Source organism: Acipenser ruthenus, chromosome 8 (assembly GCF_902713425.1).
Source record: "Acipenser ruthenus chromosome 8, fAciRut3.2 maternal haplotype, whole genome shotgun sequence".
Lineage (NCBI taxonomy): Eukaryota > Metazoa > Chordata > Actinopteri > Acipenseriformes > Acipenseridae > Acipenser > Acipenser ruthenus.
Window position 1 is genome coordinate 5,897,016 of NC_081196.1, and position 18,141 is coordinate 5,915,156.

The window sequence follows — 18,141 nt, forward strand, 5'->3', positions numbered from 1 at the left end:
CATGTGAAATTGGGATCTGAAATGTTCTTCAATTGTTCGAGATTATTTCTAAATACTACTGGATTCCAACTGCTGTGGGAAATCATTTCTTTATGAAACAGATGCTCGAAGAGGGTCGTGACTCAAGCAAGAAACGATGTCAAACAGCACGTATGGTCAAGAGTAGTTGGGAATTTTTTGTTTTTACTGTTAATAGTTCACATAAGGGGGAAGGAGGGTTTGAACAACAACAGTCCGTTCTGGATTCCACGGAAGTGCTAAATTTGGCAGGATAACCTCTAGCGAGGACATGCCACTGGCCCCCGAATCCACCCGAGGAAGAGTCAGACAGACTGGGACTTGAAGCAAGAAAAACATGCAATTCGCTTCCAGTTGTTGCACGTTCATTTATACTCTTTAATAAAACAAAATACTGTGTTCATGTGCTGAATTGTGAAATCACGAAGGACGAGCCCCCTGGTCTGCCTTTGAGTGGTGGGGAGTGTTTTCTGAAGCATGACAGCAGAAGGGCTCTGATGGTAACGAGGCAAGCAGAGAAATACAAACCAGCCCCACTGAAAGTAGGTCAGAGAGATGCTGTGCCATCTATCACACACTACGATTGTGAGACCCTCAGGAAGAACTTGTGAATGTGTGCTTCACCATTGCCAAGTGGGATTAACTGCAAATTCATTTCCAGACTGTATATATGTTGAGATTTGCACAGTAATTTAAGAAAAAAAGATTTCCTGAACCTTCTCACAATACATTCTGCACCCTCCAGTTCCATTGTTTTTACCCATTAAATATCCCTGTGAGCTCCTGTTATGTGGTGCTTGTGTACATAGTAGTTATGGTTTTCAGCATTAAGTGCATTGCAACTGAACCTAGCACACGCTGTAACAATTTTGAGACGTACAATTATTACTGTAATCAGTGGCTTCTGTTTCAGATCATATGACAAATTCCTCACACACGAAGCTGGTGAAGGTAGAAATTTAAATATGTACACATATATTAGGTGAGGCTAACTTTCATGAGTCCATAGTTGTTTTTAAGTCAAGCTCCAGACCGCTAGCACTATTCACTCATCTGTGTGTTTATTCCAGCGTAAATGGTCCCTCTGTTCAGTAAATGATTATCCCCCTCTGGGGTGGGCCTATGTCTGTATGTACAGAATCTCACATTTTTATTGCAGGAATGCATGTATCTAGACAATCAATTGTGATGACAATTAAAGCTACTTTAGCACAGGTTCTTGATAGTGTCAGAATGGGGGGAAATGGAGGACCTCGGTTTGCCTGCCACACTTACGTTTATGCATACGGTATAAAAAACGTGTTTGATTATGGATCACAATCTGTCCGAATCTCAGTCTTCTTCACACGTGCTTGCGATGTATGCTTGCGATGTATCTAGGTGATGGATTGTTTTCATGTTACTGATAATGATATCTTTTTTCATATTTAATTAAACCCATTCCCTGTCTTTAACCAGCATTTGAAAATGGACAGAAAGAGCAAAAAGATACACCACATGGGAAGCAGGAATGTTGGGTAAAAGATTAACATTGTGGAAAGAGGACCCTTGTGTTGGAGAGGCTATTGTTTATCTTGGCTTTTCTTTTGCAGACTAATGTTCATTTACGTTTTATTCATTTATTTTCTGTTTTTCACCAAGCCATAACTGGAAGAACTCAATAGTATTTGTCTGGAAAGGTTTGTTTATTAGTCTCTGGAGCGAATCCTTGTGACTCAGAAGGCTTTAAATGTCTAGAGAAATTACAATTTCTTACAGTTATGTATTCTTGTCAGCAATCCTTTGTAAAAAAAATTAATTCATTTTCCTATTCAAAGGTATCTAATAACCAGACTTTTCCTACAAGTGCCTATAACAATAGAAGAAAAGTTCTCTCTAGATATCTGGATGGTATTCTCTAACATTTTGATTTACTGAACACCCACATTCACATAGCATGAGATATCAGCTTGAAAGTGAATAAGGATTGTTATTTCTTTAATGTGCTTTCAGCATTGCAAGCAACATCCACTTGGCAAACAGGCCATCTCCTTTGAGTAAATAGCTTTGAAAATCAGCCACAATATATCTGATGAGTCTTAGAATCATTTCTGTGTGCCTGAGATAGGGATGCTTTAGGTCAGTGGTAGGTAAGAATTCTCCTTCTTAGTTAGGTAGAATTCACCCGAGTGTTTCAACAGTATTGGGTTACAGACAGTATATCCTCAAAACCCAACCACTCTGTAGTGACAAAATACAGTGTAAAAAATAAATGATTAATGTTGGCCAGCTTGACAAGGTGTATGTTATGGAGTAAAGGGAAACTATGTAAGTGTAAGTGCTTGAGACAGCGCTCTCTCTCTCTCTCTCTCTCTCTCTCTCTCTCTCTCTCTCTCTCTCAATTCAATTCAATTCAAAGTGCTTTATTGGCATGACTTATTTTCCACAGTGTTGCCAAAGCAAATACATACATATTATGAACAGATGCATATATATACAAACAAGGAACAATGGTAACAAAATAATAATATCTCTCTCTCTCTCTCTCTCGATGTGGAGGCTAGAGAGTTTGAGTCTAAAAATTAAACTTGTGTTGGACATATGGACTTAGTCATGAATATTAAAAATACAAATACTCAGACATGGATTAATCAGTGATTTCCAGATTTTCGGCCAGGTTGGGAATCCATATGTCCTCAAATTAAGACATCACAGCTGAGTGGAGGACTGCTAACTAACAGATATTTAAAGTACACGTCCTTTTATTAAAAACATGTCTCTGCCTTGCTGGTAATAGAAAGTCTGTGGGATCCGTCAGGCATGAAGAGTTTTATTATATGTTGGTTGGAAGTCAGCCACTTTTCAGAGTCCCATTCCAGCTCTGGGTTGTGTGCAGTTGTCTTGCCAGGAGCCCAAGTGTATTATTTTAGGAAATACGTATTAAATACCTCTATCATGAGACCAGCTTTGTAAAATCCCCCAGTCACCCGTCTGAAAATATTTGTTTGAATATTATTTAATGTCATCGTTCTGCCTTTGACAGGTTTCACTGCCAGTGTCATGGCTAATGCAGCAGCAGCAGCAGCAGCAGTATCCTTTAGGGAAAGCCTTCGAACATACAGGCTTTTTAACGTGGTTTGCTTTTCCTGATTTTACACTCATAGCTTCCTCAGAGAAGTATATATCAAGTTCTTCTCTCAGAGGTGTTTTTAATTGCATAATGTTTGCTACTTTTAGAGGTCTTTTTCCCTGTCACCTGCAGTTGGCCCTCTAAAAGCTCTCTACAGGGGTCTGAATTATTTTTGCCTATAAAAAATAGAAAATAAAGCCTGTAAATTGTTGAGCGCTCTTAATCAATATACAAAAGTCATTTTAATTCATTAGGAAGGCATTTAAATAAAACATCTGTAGTTTAAGCTATAATAAGTGATGTTAGGCAGTGCCACAGAAAAAAAAAAAAAACATTTATGTAGTTCATGATTTATAAAATAAACTCTCTTCAAGGGGGTATTGTGGCTTGAATGGAGCAACCACAGAATGAGTTTTAATGTTTCCCTGTAATGTTAGGAAATCAGCTGTGTACTGCTGTGTACTGTAATTCAACCCATTCCATGTATTATTTCTAGTACATTCTGGAACACGGCCCTTCATTTAAAAGTAACTAATTCTATGAGATTTATTATCAGCGATGTCTGTACTTAGACTAGAGGTATGCCACACTAAAGTTTTTCATACATCTGATGAAACTTGGTTAGGACATTCTTTATTTATTTTTTATCTGGAGATAAATGGGGGAACCTGTCCATCTGTCTGCCCAGCTGCTCATGTGTCTCAGGTAGGGTGGATGTACTGTAGGTCATCTTTTTTATGATAATGATGGCTCCGTTTTTTATCTACAGCCGTGATGTGTGTTACTAACATACTTGTTCTTTCAGTTTCTGTAATAAAAAAAATAATAATAATTGTATCTAGCAACTTTATGTATGAATAATGTGTTAGCAACAGTAAAAATTGCCCAAACCATAGTACATTTACTGTACACGACTGGTAATGTGACCAAATTTTCGATCACTTTAGAAATGCATAGGATGTTTGGTGACAGTTCTCAGGCAAACTTAATTTAGTATAGTAGCCTTGGTCACAAATACAAGTCCCTATGACACAAATTCACAAGGGGTCAGCTGCTGGTGGCTTAAAGTAGTGGCAACATTTCAGAAGCAGAAGTCTGTGTAATTAATCAGCATTTTCTTTCCCAAACATAATAAGAAGAAATTAAAATCCCAAAGAGCATTACAACTGAACCATTTGCAATTCATTATAATTTATGCCTTTTTAAATATCAGGCAATAACTTCGTTCTTCGTCTGCTTTTCTGAGCGGAGCTTAGTGATCACTGACATGAATCTGAGCCAGCATTTGCAGGTTTTATATAATTTCCAATTTCAAGCTCAGGACATTTTTAATGTTGAACAAAGATTGATTAATTATATTTACATTAAACTTATTCAGGGTTGTGCCAAGCCAAGAGTGATTTTAATCAAAGACAACCGTTTCTACTGAAGCAGCGTTTGAGAATAGATACATTTTAAGAGCAAGTAACGATGCTCATGTAAAAAAAAAAGACTTTGCTTTTAAGAATATTTTTGTAAAACACATTTTTTGGGCCATTCTATAAAAACGGTATATTACACTGATAAGGAATCCGTATCAGGCATGGTTTTAGTGGTAGGGGTCTCTGAGAGGCTTGCCTAGTAAAGGCATGGCTGGATAGTGTGCAGGGTGAAGCATACAAGTTTGCATCATGGCTGTACGGAGGCAAAATTGGCAGGGAGCAGACTCTACTGGCAAGTTATACTGCGAGCTTAAAGTGGACACCTAGAGAAGGCTCTGTCCTCCAGGGGCTTGTAGCTCACCAACATCCGCTGTGGAGCGCCTGGGTGTAAAGAGACAATTGCCTTGATCGTGGGATTGGAGGACCTTCAGTTCTCCGGGGATTGAGTGCTGCGATGATGAAACATAATTGGACATTCTAAATTGTAGAGAAAAACAGGGGCAGAATAATTAGGCACTACATTATTATTACTAAATTAAAGCATTTTTGTGGGAATGGATCTGTCCCAACACACACTGGAGCTCCCCAGTATTATTATTATTATTATTATTACTATTGCTTACATTGCCATGGCCCTTTATAGTTTTGTTCGATGCAAGAAAATATCTTTATAAATGACAAGCAGAACAACCTATACAGTGCATGGGATGTGGTTTTGTCCTTTTCTAGACAGGGAGTGACATCAAATACAGCACCTGTTTTATATTCCTGTACTGTAGTTGCAAGGTAATTAAAAACAATAGACCTCACATATAGAACTGTTTTGGCGTGCATAATTCTATTTTGTAAAACATTGGTTGACATCTGTAGAGCTGGCCTTTCAAAGTTCATGGCTTGAATCTGGCAGGGATCACACAACACGGAACAAAGGCATGTGGAACTTATTTCTGGTAATTCTCAAATGTGACTGGAAGCCAGCACTTAAGTTCCTGGGAAAGTATATAAAAGGACCTTGCGTATGTAAAAAATATGTTTTTCTAATCTGCATTGCTAGCTTTCGAATGCTGCTAATTATAGCTGTATTATTGTATGGTAAACAAAGTTATTTCCTTTGCCTGTCCTAGGCTGCTGTCTAAACTATTGCTACGTACTGCGTTGTACATCGTGTTTTATATATTTGAAAACATGTTATTCTGGTACACAAAAACACTTTATTGGATAAGGCTAGATAGTACCAGATTTCCTAAAACAGGGCCGTCCAATCACGGTCCTGGAGGGCCAGGTTTGACAGGTTGGACGTTCAATTGGTTCAGTTAAACAATTTAGACACCCCTGTTATAAAACATGTATAAGAAATGAAGCCATCAGAGATTGTCAAAATGCCAGTATATCTTATTTTTGGATGTTGTCCCATGCGTAGAACACTCCCACACAATTTGAAAATTGAAACTTTTTAAGTTTAATGACAGTTGAGTGTGTAATAATAATAATAATAATAATAATAATAATAATAATAATAATAATAATAATAATAATAATAATAAAACAACTGGAACTACAGTAATGTGTGGTTATTTTTGTAGCTGTTAGGTATATGTCTGGTGGGCTTATTCAGGCTGTAAAATCAGAATTTAAACCTAAATTTAGGTTGAGAGCAGCACAGCAAAAAAATGCACTATATTCTGAAAATAACATTCATAATTATCAAACACATTCCCATTCTACCCCTAAAAGGTGAGGGCTTGAGCAAGACTACTGTGTATTTTTCTTCATATGTTCAAGCCAACAGAAAACAATAATGTGAGAAGCTTTGGCCAGAATCGCTTGTAGTTTTTAGATAATAGTCTCTTAAAACACATTGAAATGCCTGAAGCTAGCAGAACCCTGTTGAGATAATAACCATAATAAAGTAATAGGTTTTATAGAGTTGGATTTAGTTGAGCAACATTTTTTTTGTCTTTAAAAAGAGGACCATACATGATTAATGAGAACTTGATTTAGTTTCCACAATGCGTGTGTGCACATAAATAAATACATAAGTACTGTGCCCAATAAAACAAACTAATGTGTGCCAGCTACAGGTTCTGAACAAGACAGACCTTTCTCTGCATTTAGACCTGATGTATATACAAGAAAGTCTTACTAGCCACAGTGACAATTAGGATGTATGGAGGTTAATCATCTCACACCCACCTTACCTGGTGCCTGTGTAAACATTATTCAATGTACAACCCTTTTAAAGATGCACGGTTCTATTCATGCAGTAGCATAGTTTTGTAACAGTCCAGTCCGTTTTCCTAATATGTTTAATATCTTACCATGTATATTCTAGGATTCACACCTGTTGTTTCTGCTTATATCTTCAAGTGTCATGCTTACTGAAGTGAGGTAGGGGGAGCACATTGCGCTGTGCACTGAATCTTGCGCAGCACTCATATGCTTCCCCGCTTCAATTTTAAGGAGTATTTTCAGAAGCATGTTAGCTAGTTTGTATGCATTGAGCAGAAACAAAAACAGAGAAAAACAGAACACATATGAATAGGAAATGAAATAAAGATGACACTGCTTTATATCATAATTGCTGTGCAGGCATAATTCATGATCTAAAGCGGGTCATGATATAAACCGAGTTTCACGTTTGCCTATGACAGCACATTATGAGTGCGAGAAAAAAGAAAGAAAACTAACAGTGAATTAAAGAGCAGTGTTTATTTAGTCGGTCTTTACATAAATATAGTTAACTACAGGACAAATACGTTTTGTGTCATTAACTGGAATGAAATCGTTTGTGTCAAAAAGGCATGAATTGTCGACTGATGAGAACTATCAGTTAGGCATTGCACTTGGTGTGTTTTTTTGTGAATAAGTATGTTAAAAAGACAAATATGTTGACATTAGTGTTTTGTAACTTAGCTGTATCCCGTTAAGACCGCCCATGCAGCATTTGACAGGCTGCACAAAATGTCAGTTTATCAGCCGAGATGATTATTGGTTGTTAGTTGCATTGGAAATTAATTCTATCCTGTGGTTACTAAGTAAAGCCCGCCCACGCAGCATTTGATAGGCTGCACAAAACGTGACAATAAGTGTGTTTGTGAGATGATATTAAGAGAGGTAAATTCTCAAAGAACAAGTGGTTTTTCAAAAATCGTGATAATTAACAGGGCATGATCTTAAGCAAGGTGATATAAAACGGGTTCATCTGTGTCAAGAAAGTGTTCTTTTTGATAAAGCAGTGTGCACATAAGGCTAAACTGTGGAGGAATGTAATAAACCCAAGGCATTATATTTCAGTGTGAAATTAAACATATCTGTGGGACACTAGAGCTTTAAAGAAAAAAACAAAGCTTGCCATACCAGGAAAAAGCAATCAGTTGACAAGGAAGCTGAAATCGAACCTCAGTGCATACTTGAAGAGTAAAATAACCTGGCTAAGTGTTAGGAAACCAATGGAAAAGGTATTTGGTAACTATGTAAACATGCACAGGATGTGATTTATAGGGCTTTAATAAAAAACATGTGAGAAAGCAGAGAGGGTTGTGACAGGGAAAATGATTCTCTATCAGTCTGAGGAGCTTCTAAAATTAGAAATGTTATGATGAGAATATCACATAGCTCCATTCTGAGTTTATCAGCCACACTCACAGTACAGGAAACACACACTAAATCAGCGTAGTGCTCTGTCACTGGAGACAGCCAAGGAAAGCAGCAGAAGAAGTGAGATACGTGAGAAAGGTACCGTTATACCTTTTGAAAATACTGCATTCATAACGCTTCCATGCAGCAATATGCATATACATTTACCACCATGCTAATTCTATGAATACAGCCGTGCATGGTATGGCTGCAGTTTCTTTGATCAGAATCTTTGGACAGCACTCAGTGACTCATTATACAGCAACTCTCAATCTGGGGACCCCTAGGGTATATATATTTAATGTACGAAAGTGATCACTGTTGTGGTGAGAGACAGGCCTTGTGATGCCTACAATACAGGCAATACTTTTACTGCAGCATTAAACAAAAAAATGTGTGAACCACTGCTGTAATATATATTGTCCTGGACAAAGAATAGGATTGCCTTACATGGAGATGGTCCATGAGATCAGGTGGTCAGGAAATGTATTCTATTACAATATTTATTTCCCGGCAGTCTGCTTCTGTAAAGCCTAATGCCCTCCAGTGCTGAGGCTGTTGCAGCGGTGACACAGCTTGCTAGTACCAGTGACATCACTGCAGGACCATGTAAGGGCAGAAATAAGACAAGCATCAGATATGTTTACTGCAATTCAACATTATCTTAAACATAGGACCATTACATCTCAGATTTTAAACATCTGCTCCACATGAGCAAAACAAACAAACAAACAAACTGCAAAATGAAGTGGATCGGTTGTGGAGCAGATTGGTAAGTGACCAGTTCCAAGTGGAAAAGCATCTGATGTTGCCCTAAGTGAAGCCTGGCTGGTTTCCACTATCTGAGATAGGGAAAGCAGACACTTGGCTGTTTAGTCTGCGGGAGAGACCCAGCTGGGCATGCAGAGGGGTGGCAGTTTCAGTGCTAACTGCTAGCATTTTTCAACTTTAATTCCACATAAAAATGTGATGGATTTGGATTATTTGCACGAATCTGTCAAAATGTGTCACGTCTCATTTGTAGTGTTTATAGTCCTGAAGATAAAGCACCCTTTTCAGTTATCCCGTCTAGTTGTGATAAGATTGGCTTTACCCCACTTGGTAATTCCATTCCTGGTTTTTAGCATGTGATGCTGCAGCAGAGCTTTTTAGTGATATTCAACATTTAACCATTTAATATGCTGTAGTATCCATTTAGCATTCGTATTTATTAGGGGCAATAGACGCGCAATAGGAGTCTTCTGGACAAATCCTCACAATCCCAGCAACCTTGAGCAATGCTCAGTTTCCTTAAATTAGGTTTATTTGGAAAAGGCTAAAGTCCAAACTCATCAATTGCAGATCACTTTAAGGAGACAAAAGCACCCGTAAAGTGGTAATAACATTATATATTGGGGTTAGTTACATTTTTTTGGCTTTAAGTTTATTTTTCACTGCCTCAGACTATTTGAAGGCTTAGCTAAATTCAGATATAGAGATCTCAGGGGTGCAATAGGGCTGTATTAACTTGTCTATGGCTCTACCCCTTCTGTATGAGACCGGTAGGATTAAATATATGATCCTGCTGCAAATCAGAATGTATTTCTAATACGGAGTGTATAATTTTTCAGAAAACATGTTGTTGCTGTTTTTTAGATCCAAAATGCAGACGATGTCTTAATTGCACCACTGGAGAAGTTCCGCACAGACCAGATTGGAGCAGCAAAAGTAAGTCTTGATTTAATGTGACATTTGGAGTAAGACTGGAAACTGCATTATGATGCAAATATATCCTCTCTGTTTGTTTGGTTCTATGAATGTTGATTTTCAAGTGGCAGCCAAGGTTGCTGATATGATCGTGTTTGTCAGGCTTACATATTGGGTGACAGTCCTCAGTGATGAAAGATTATGTTTCACATAGACTCCTTCGCTCCTTGAGATTCTCATCTTTACACTGTGTTCAACTGTATGACAAACAATAGCGCGAGGAGAGCGACACCTGCAGTTTTTTTTGTTTTTTTTAATTGAGAACTCACTTTACGTCTATGAAATTACAAATACATCCCCACATAAGGATTAAGACAAGTATTTATAACCTAGTTGCAGGCTTAATATGAGTAATGGGCCTCCAACCTTAATCATATCAGTCCGGCAGTGGCATCAGTGAGATCAGAGCACAGGGCCCAAGGGCTTTTAGACTCATTATAATGTGCTTCTTGCTTGCCTCTGCCAGTCAGCCTTAACCCTGACCTGCACCTTATAAAGAATCAGTCTGGAACTCCATTGCTGATCCACTGGAGAGCTATCTGAACAGCAGACGTCATCACTATTGCTTTGTGTTTGCCAAATCAATGAAATCCAGCAGTAAGAAACAAACTACTGTACGAAATGCATTCCACATGAAGCCCACAGATCTGTTTGAATAGGGCAGGGTTTGAATGTGAAACACACGTGCCTCTCAAAATAAATGTAACTCTATAAACAACCATTAATAATGTCTATAACTAGGGCTTCTAGTTTTCGGGTTTTATTTTTGATAGCGTGATGTCCCTTTAAACATATTTTGAGCCGATTCGCTTGCTTAATCAAACGCTAATTACCAAAGGAAGCTGTTTCTTTTTACCCTCATATCAGTTAACAAACGACGCACATTGATCTCACCTGATTCTATTTAAACCTGCATTTCGTTCTGGCTCTGATCACTGAATTCAGTTTATTCATTTCCATTGCATTAGTTTCTATTATTATTATTATTATTATTATTATTATTATTATTATTATTATTATTATTATTATTATTATTATTATTTATTTCTTAGCAGACGCCCTTATCCAGGGCAACTTACAATCGTAGGCAAATACATTTCAAGTATCACAGTACAAGTAATAATACAATTAAGAGCAAGATAAATACAATGACTTTGGTTCAAGCAAGTACAAGTGTGACAAAATACAATTCAATAATACAGCAGATAACAGTGTCAGTAATAGTTACATCAGGATATGATTAAATACAAAATACTACAGATTAAACACTTGGCAGATTACAGTACTCTGAAGTACAGGATTAAATGCAATAAAATAGGGGGCAGATAAGAGCAAGTAAAGCGCATTTAAGGAAGGGTGATAAGTGTCCCAGGGGAAAAACAGAGGAGTTCTACAGGTGCTGTCTGAAGAGGTGAGTCTTAAGGAGGCGCCGGAATGTGGTCAGGGACTGGGCAGTCCTGACATCTGTAGGAATAGTAGTGCGTTGCTAATTTAAACAATCTGGTATTCAGTTAAGGCTTAACAACTATTAATTAAGGGTAAAAGGGAGGGAGAGAGATGGAAAATAAAAACTGAAAACTAGAGAAGCCCTATCTATAACCTAAATGCAGGCAGGAGAACTTAAATGTACATTTTGGGTTGGTTTTATGTATTTTCCCTGCTAGTATGATCAGGTAATTTATCTTTTCAGAAAAAAATATTATATAGAAAACAATTATTCAGTGTGATCTTTGCAAGGTTTTAGTTTAACTTTGTAAACTAGGCTGAATTTAGACAGGTTTCCCTCGCCTATAATTGAATACCATAATTAGATGAAATGATGGTTGAGAAGGGTATGCTCTGTGTTCATTAACACGGTTTATTAGTGGAAGATGATGAGGGATGTATTGAAGCTGACACAGTCTGTATCTCAAAGAGAAAGGTCACCATGAGGTTCAATCATATTATCTATCGCCCTGCGTTTATTTCTATTACTAGGAAAACGTGCTGCTTCTTGCTTAGCTTTGCCGGTACCGTTGTTCTTTTTATTTAGTCCTGTGCACATATGGTCTGTCTAATTTATATGATGTGTAATCTGGATTTTAGAAACACTTTAACCATTAGCTTCACTTTGTGTAACCAAAAGATCACAATCGAAAATCAGTTGGTTTCTTTTTACTGATCGATTAAGGGCTGACGATCCTTTTCTCACTGACATCAAAACTGTTGTCTGTGAATCCTCTGAATTTAGAAGAATATATATTTTTAAAGATACACAGGAGAAGGGATGTGAGTGGGAATGTTTGTGAAACTGAAAAATCACACACTAGAAAACCAAGCTTGTTTTTTTTTTGTCTAGCTGTATAAGGTTTAATGTAAATCCATCTCTAATTGTCTTACAGTGCATTTGTTTCCTATCATTGCCCCCCCGCCTCCCCTGCATCCATCTCTCCTGTGAAAGTGCCTGTCAGGTTACCTGTGTTGTCTTGCCTACCAGGGGAATACTGGGTTCAGTGCAATTCAATACAATACCATATGGGTCTTGCACCTCTGTGAAATAACACCTGGAAGCGCTGAAAAATAATACAAAAACCTTTGAGCAAAAGCAAGAAACTGTTCCTCGAGCTCGTTAAATGAGGGAGGTGCGAGTGTGTTTGTTGACAAAACATAGACATGTGGCTCATTTGAAATAGCACCTTCCCCACCCTTGTGCCAACACAAACAGTCAGCCTCTTCTCCCTCCCAAGGGTCTTTATTTTACACACAGCAATTATGTCTTGTTTTTCCCTTTATCACTGCTATTATAGAGGCTGTCATTTATTTTCTTCCTTTATTTCTTTAAAACGTTTCCTATGAACTGTTCGACCTCCGCTAGACAGAATTTCTTTATTTATTTTTTGCCCGTGCAAGATAAAAAGGACCTTGTATCGCGAGGGGCTGTCCGAGCTTCCTCAAGGCTGGGAATCCTGATAGATTGCAGAAACTGACCCCTGCATTGCTGCTCAAGATGTTGGGAAAAGTCAAGTGAGCTAACTGGGAAAGGATGCAAGGCATGGAACAACTTCCCTTATTTGGTCATGATGGCCGGCTGGTCTCCAGCTGGCTCTGTTAGTGAGGTCATTCAGTGATGTATTTTGTCTGCTTGGGCCAAACTGAAACATTTCTCTTAACTGACTCCCCCCCTTCGAGCGGTCATTGGGAATGTTTGAGCAGCATTTATTCGAATGGTCATTGACCTTTTTTTGCAATCTTAAATGGATCAAAGGCATTAGGAGCTGGATCAAGACAAAAAAATAAATGGACAGTTAATTGCTTTTCTTCTTAAAGTAATTATTTTGCTACTCGTTGTACCAATTAGGCAACCAGAGAATTGATTAAAACCTTCTTAAACTGTCTTTGATGTTGTGTTTATGCATGTAAGCACAGCGGTTTCGGTTGTGTTTTTAGTCAATTTGAGCTAATTTGAGCACATTTTTGAGTGATCTGCCTTGGGCTTTATGTGGCCCTATTAACTGATTCAGAGATAAAGGTTACATTCTGTCATGAAAGACAACAGAGAATCCATGAACTTGAGAGAGGGTTCTTGGGATTTAGGTGGCACTTGAAAAAATCTGGAATGTCAGCAAGGAACAATGTGAAGGAGAACAATTTCAGCAAAATCACAGGCCCAGAAAATGTCAGCTCTGACTCTGTTGCTTTCTAATTACCACAGTTAATCTTCACCATCCAAGTTATATTTTCTTCTCAAAATGTGTGTTGCATCAACTGCATCTATATGCAGAGCATTATGTAGTTGTTATGGGCATCAGTGAGTCTGTTAAACCTGCATCCGAAATGAGTTTCCATAACAGTCAAGGATTGCCAATAAACGGGTTGTAAAACCCTTTGCTGGAGTAATGGGTGAACTTTGACCTCCATTGCATTGAAACTTTCTTAGAACCACCCCCGCATGAACGTTTGACATTGTGGGTAGTTTTCTTTTTCTCTTGTAGGTATACAGTATGTAGCTGATGTGGGAAATGACAGGGGAAGTAGTTTGGTCCATATAGGGGAACTGAAGTCATATCATGTTTATAACTTGTTAGGTTTACTGTGTCAAAAGTGACTATTGGCTGACTGCACAGAGAATATTTATTTGTATCACATGAGGGATGTTTCAATTCAGTTGGTTGAACAGTGTACTGAATATCGTGTCCACCTGTGTTATAGGATTTTGTGACAAAGATGTTCCAAAGACAATAGATGTTGCTGTGACTGATATCACAGTTGATCTTCTGTGCATTACTGTTACTGCTGCAATTCAATTTATTGTTAATGCTCTTTGCAATAGCCATCACCAATGAAAATATGCTGTACTACCATTGTACGTACAACCCTCCCCACCCTCACCCCCACCCACACACACACACACACACTGTTTTTATGTTTCTGTAGCTTTTGCATTGTCTTCGTTTATAACCATCCTTTGAACAGGGAAAAACTACATCAGTTTCTCAGTTTTGTTTCTTGTAAACCTGACAGATTTATTGAGATTCACGTCTGAATCAAAGTTATTAGATATGATTTAGTCACCTCCTTCAAAAAACAATTAAGCAAAACTAAAATATAAAGAGTTCTATATCTTCCCTGGAAGTGAAATAAAGCTGTCAGATGTCTCTATACAAATGTGATTTTACTGGGTAGACTTCTAATGTGGATGAAAGAGCTTTGTTCTCTGCCTAAAGTAAAGCTTAACAAGATGTTCAAACCTTTGTAGCTGGGAGTGAGTGTTGTGTGACAGAACAGGATGGTGGATACATGGGGAGCAAACAGGTGTCCACATAATATGTTTATCTGTTTTGCTTCCTTAGATATAATGGCGTTTGCATACAGATGTAATCCCCTGTGGCTACCCCCTAAGTTGTAGCAAGATCTTGCCTATTTGGCTTGCATAGTGATGCAGTTGCATCCATAGTTAGGGACTTTTCAACAGGAAGTTTCGACTAGAAGTCTTCCTCAGTGTCTTCAATAAGTGGGTTTTTAAAGGGAGTGGAAGCTTGCATTCTTACAGCTAAATCCAAACAAACTAAACAAAGAAAGGTGTTGTTTTTGCATGCGGGGCTGGAGGAGACTGTGGGACACTCCCAGCTTAAAGATTTAAGAAATTATTTAGTATTTTACAAGATTGTCTTCAGGCTGAATCAACTTCACATCGTGCATGTTGGTCTGCTCAGGCCTGCTCTTTTTAGTTCCTGTTTTTTTTCTGTCAGCATTTCAGGTGTCTTGCTAAAGGAAGTTTTTGCGGAGAATGAAAATAAAAACCATGAGGATATAATCATTTCAGCTGTTGCATGTTAACTTAATTCAGACCCTTAATACGTAAAAGGTGTTATATATCGTGTTAATACTCAAAAGTGTTTATACTTTCAAACGCTGTTGGCAGGTAATAAATGTGACATTTTACACAAGGCAATGCTCCACCTAACATTTCTTTATTTCCAGAAAGCTCGCTCTAGTGGACAGGGAGGTGGACTTGCTACTGTTTTATTCATCTTCTAAAATTTTAACCTTGACATTAAACAGTCCATTACCTGTTCATATTGTAGTTATTTATCGACCACCTAAGTCAAACCTGCTATTTCTGATGGAATTTGGGGATCTGCTATCTATATTGACAGTCAAATATGACATTGATTCTGATTCTAACTTCTTGGAATTTTTGAGGCTACTAGATTCCTTAGATTATATCCTGCGTGTCAAAGGTTCTACGCATAATTGTGGCCATACTTTAGATCTGGTAGTTTCTCGTGGTTTAGCTGTTAAGAATGTTGTAACCCTAGACCTTACTATTTCTGATCATCTTGCCATTATTTTTGAGGTGAATCTGCCAATCTACAAAGACTGTGGACCGTACATTTAAATCCCAGGTAATTAATTCTTCAACTGCTGTTAAGCTTTCTGATGTATTGAGCTCATTACCACTCTGAGTCCTTATCGGTAGATGAGCTGGTTAATACCTACAACACCACCTTGACTGGTATCTTAGATACTGGAGCACCAATCAAAACTTGGAGAGTGTCTTTTAAAAAAAGCTCACAGTGGTTTAATGATACAACTCGTAAGATGAAATATGAGGGTTGTAAACTAGAACGGAGATGGCGGGAATCTAAACTGCACATTCATTACATTGCATGGAAGAGCCACCTGGTTAAATATAGGAAGGCTCTGGCATTGGCGAGATCATCATATTATTCTAATTTAATTGAAATTTCTTTAAAAATTAAATAATACTAGACATCAGAAATTAGATTCCACAGACATCTTCTTTAAGGAGGACTCCATCACAATTTTACCAACTACACCTATTAAGGCTACTATGGAGGCTTTTTCTTTGATTACCTTACAGGAACTGACAGAGCTAGTTTGACACATGAGACCTAGTACATGCTCTCTTGATCCTATTCCTACAAAACTATTAAAAGATGTTCTTGGTGTTATTAATACCCACATTTTAAAAATTATAAATGGTTCACTTTCCTCCGGTATAGTTACCTCAGCACTTAAGGTAGCTGTGGTAAAGCCTATTCTTAAGAAACACAATTTGGACCCTAAAGTCCTCAATAACTATATCTCAACCTACCATTCTTAGATAAGGTTCTAGAAAGAATTGCTGAAATTCAATTACAAACATTTCTAACTCTTAATGGTATAGTCGAGACGTTTCAGTCTGTTTTTCGTGCTGCACATAGCATCGAGACGGCCCTTATCAGAGTTGTGAATGATCTGCTGATAAGCTCTGACTCTGGCTTTCCATTAGATTTAATTCTTCTAGATATAAGTGCTGCCTTAGATATTGTAGACCGTTCCATTCTACTGAATCGTCTTGAAAGCACAGTGGGACTGTCTGGCCTTTTCCTATCCTGGTTCAAATCTTATCTTTCTGATAGTTTTCAGTTCATCTCTATTGGGGAGGTAAAATCTGCATTATCGGAAGTTGTCTGTGGTGTTCCACAGGGCTCCATTCTAGGTCCCTTGTTGTTTTCATTATATATGCTACTGTTAGGTGACATTATCCGCAGACACAGAGTGAACTTCCATTTCTATGCTGATGATACCCAGCCATATCTGTCCCTAAAGCCAGGAATTTCTTCTGCCTGGGTGTTATTAGCTACTTGCCTTACAGACATCAAGCATTGGATGTCACAGAATTTTCTAATTTTGAATTCAGACAAAACACAGAACCAACTAAAAGGAAATGTGGGACTACATGAGCTCGACCCTTGCAGTCTCTCATCAAAACTTAAACTAGAAATTAAGAGTTTGGGCTCTTCTTTGATCCTGATCTATCATTTGAGACTCATATTAGGGAAGTTACTAAAGTGTCTTTTTACCATTTGAGAAATATAGCCAAACTTAGACCAATTATTTCTGTATATCTGGTGCCGAGAGACTAATGAGTGTTGTAATGCACTTTTTTCTTGTGTCCCAAAACATGTGGTGTCCCACTTGCAGCTTGTTCAGAATACCGCCGCTAGAATTCTGACTAAAACCAGGAAAAGTGAACATATTACCCCTGTTTTGGCCTCTTTACACTGGCTCCCTGTGCAGTATAGAATTGATTTTAAAATTTTTCTGGTAACTTACAAGGCCCTGACTGGATTAGCATCTAGTTATTTGCAGGAGTTACTGAGCCCATATCTTCCAAACCACACTCTGAGATCACAAGATGCGGGGCTGCTGGTTATTCCTAGGGTCAATAAAAGCAACACTGGAGGTAGTGCTTTTTCTTGTAGAGCTCCAAAATTATGGAATGCTCTGCCTTCATTACAGTTACAGTTTTCAAGTCAAGACTAAAAACACACTTTTATAAAATGGCTTTCTTATCTTAGTGGGTTTTAATGTAACTTTAAAATTGCTGCTTTTGTATTATGTGTATACTGTTATTTAAATCTGTTATTTAAATGGTCTGATTGTGGCAGTTGTATGTGTGACATGCTCTACAAATGTGCTGTGGTTCTTTTTTTTATGCTATGTACTGTACAGTGCTTTGTGATACTTTTGTATAAAAAGCACTATATAAATGCAATAAATAAATAAATAAAATAAATATTACATGATTACTGGGACTGGTTCGGTTGCTATTTTTAGAAGACGGTTTTATGTGCAGAACGCTTCTGTCACAGTTCACAGTGCGGCAGATGACATTCTATGGTAGTATACCAAAAGCATAAATATATTATATTCTGACCAGTT

At 37.8% G+C, this 18,141-nt stretch overlaps 1 protein-coding gene across 2 annotated transcripts in view; it reads left to right on the forward strand.

Annotated features, from left to right (window-relative positions):
- Positions 1-18,141, forward strand: part of LOC117405658 (rho GTPase-activating protein 42) — an 82,974-nt gene that overhangs the window by 37,637 nt on the left and 27,196 nt on the right. For both annotated transcript variants that reach the window (XM_059028268.1, XM_059028269.1), the window contains exon 4: positions 9,820-9,891. In XM_059028268.1, coding sequence (XP_058884251.1) covers positions 9,820-9,891 — 72 coding nt within the window. The remainder of the gene's footprint in view (positions 1-9,819; positions 9,892-18,141) is intronic.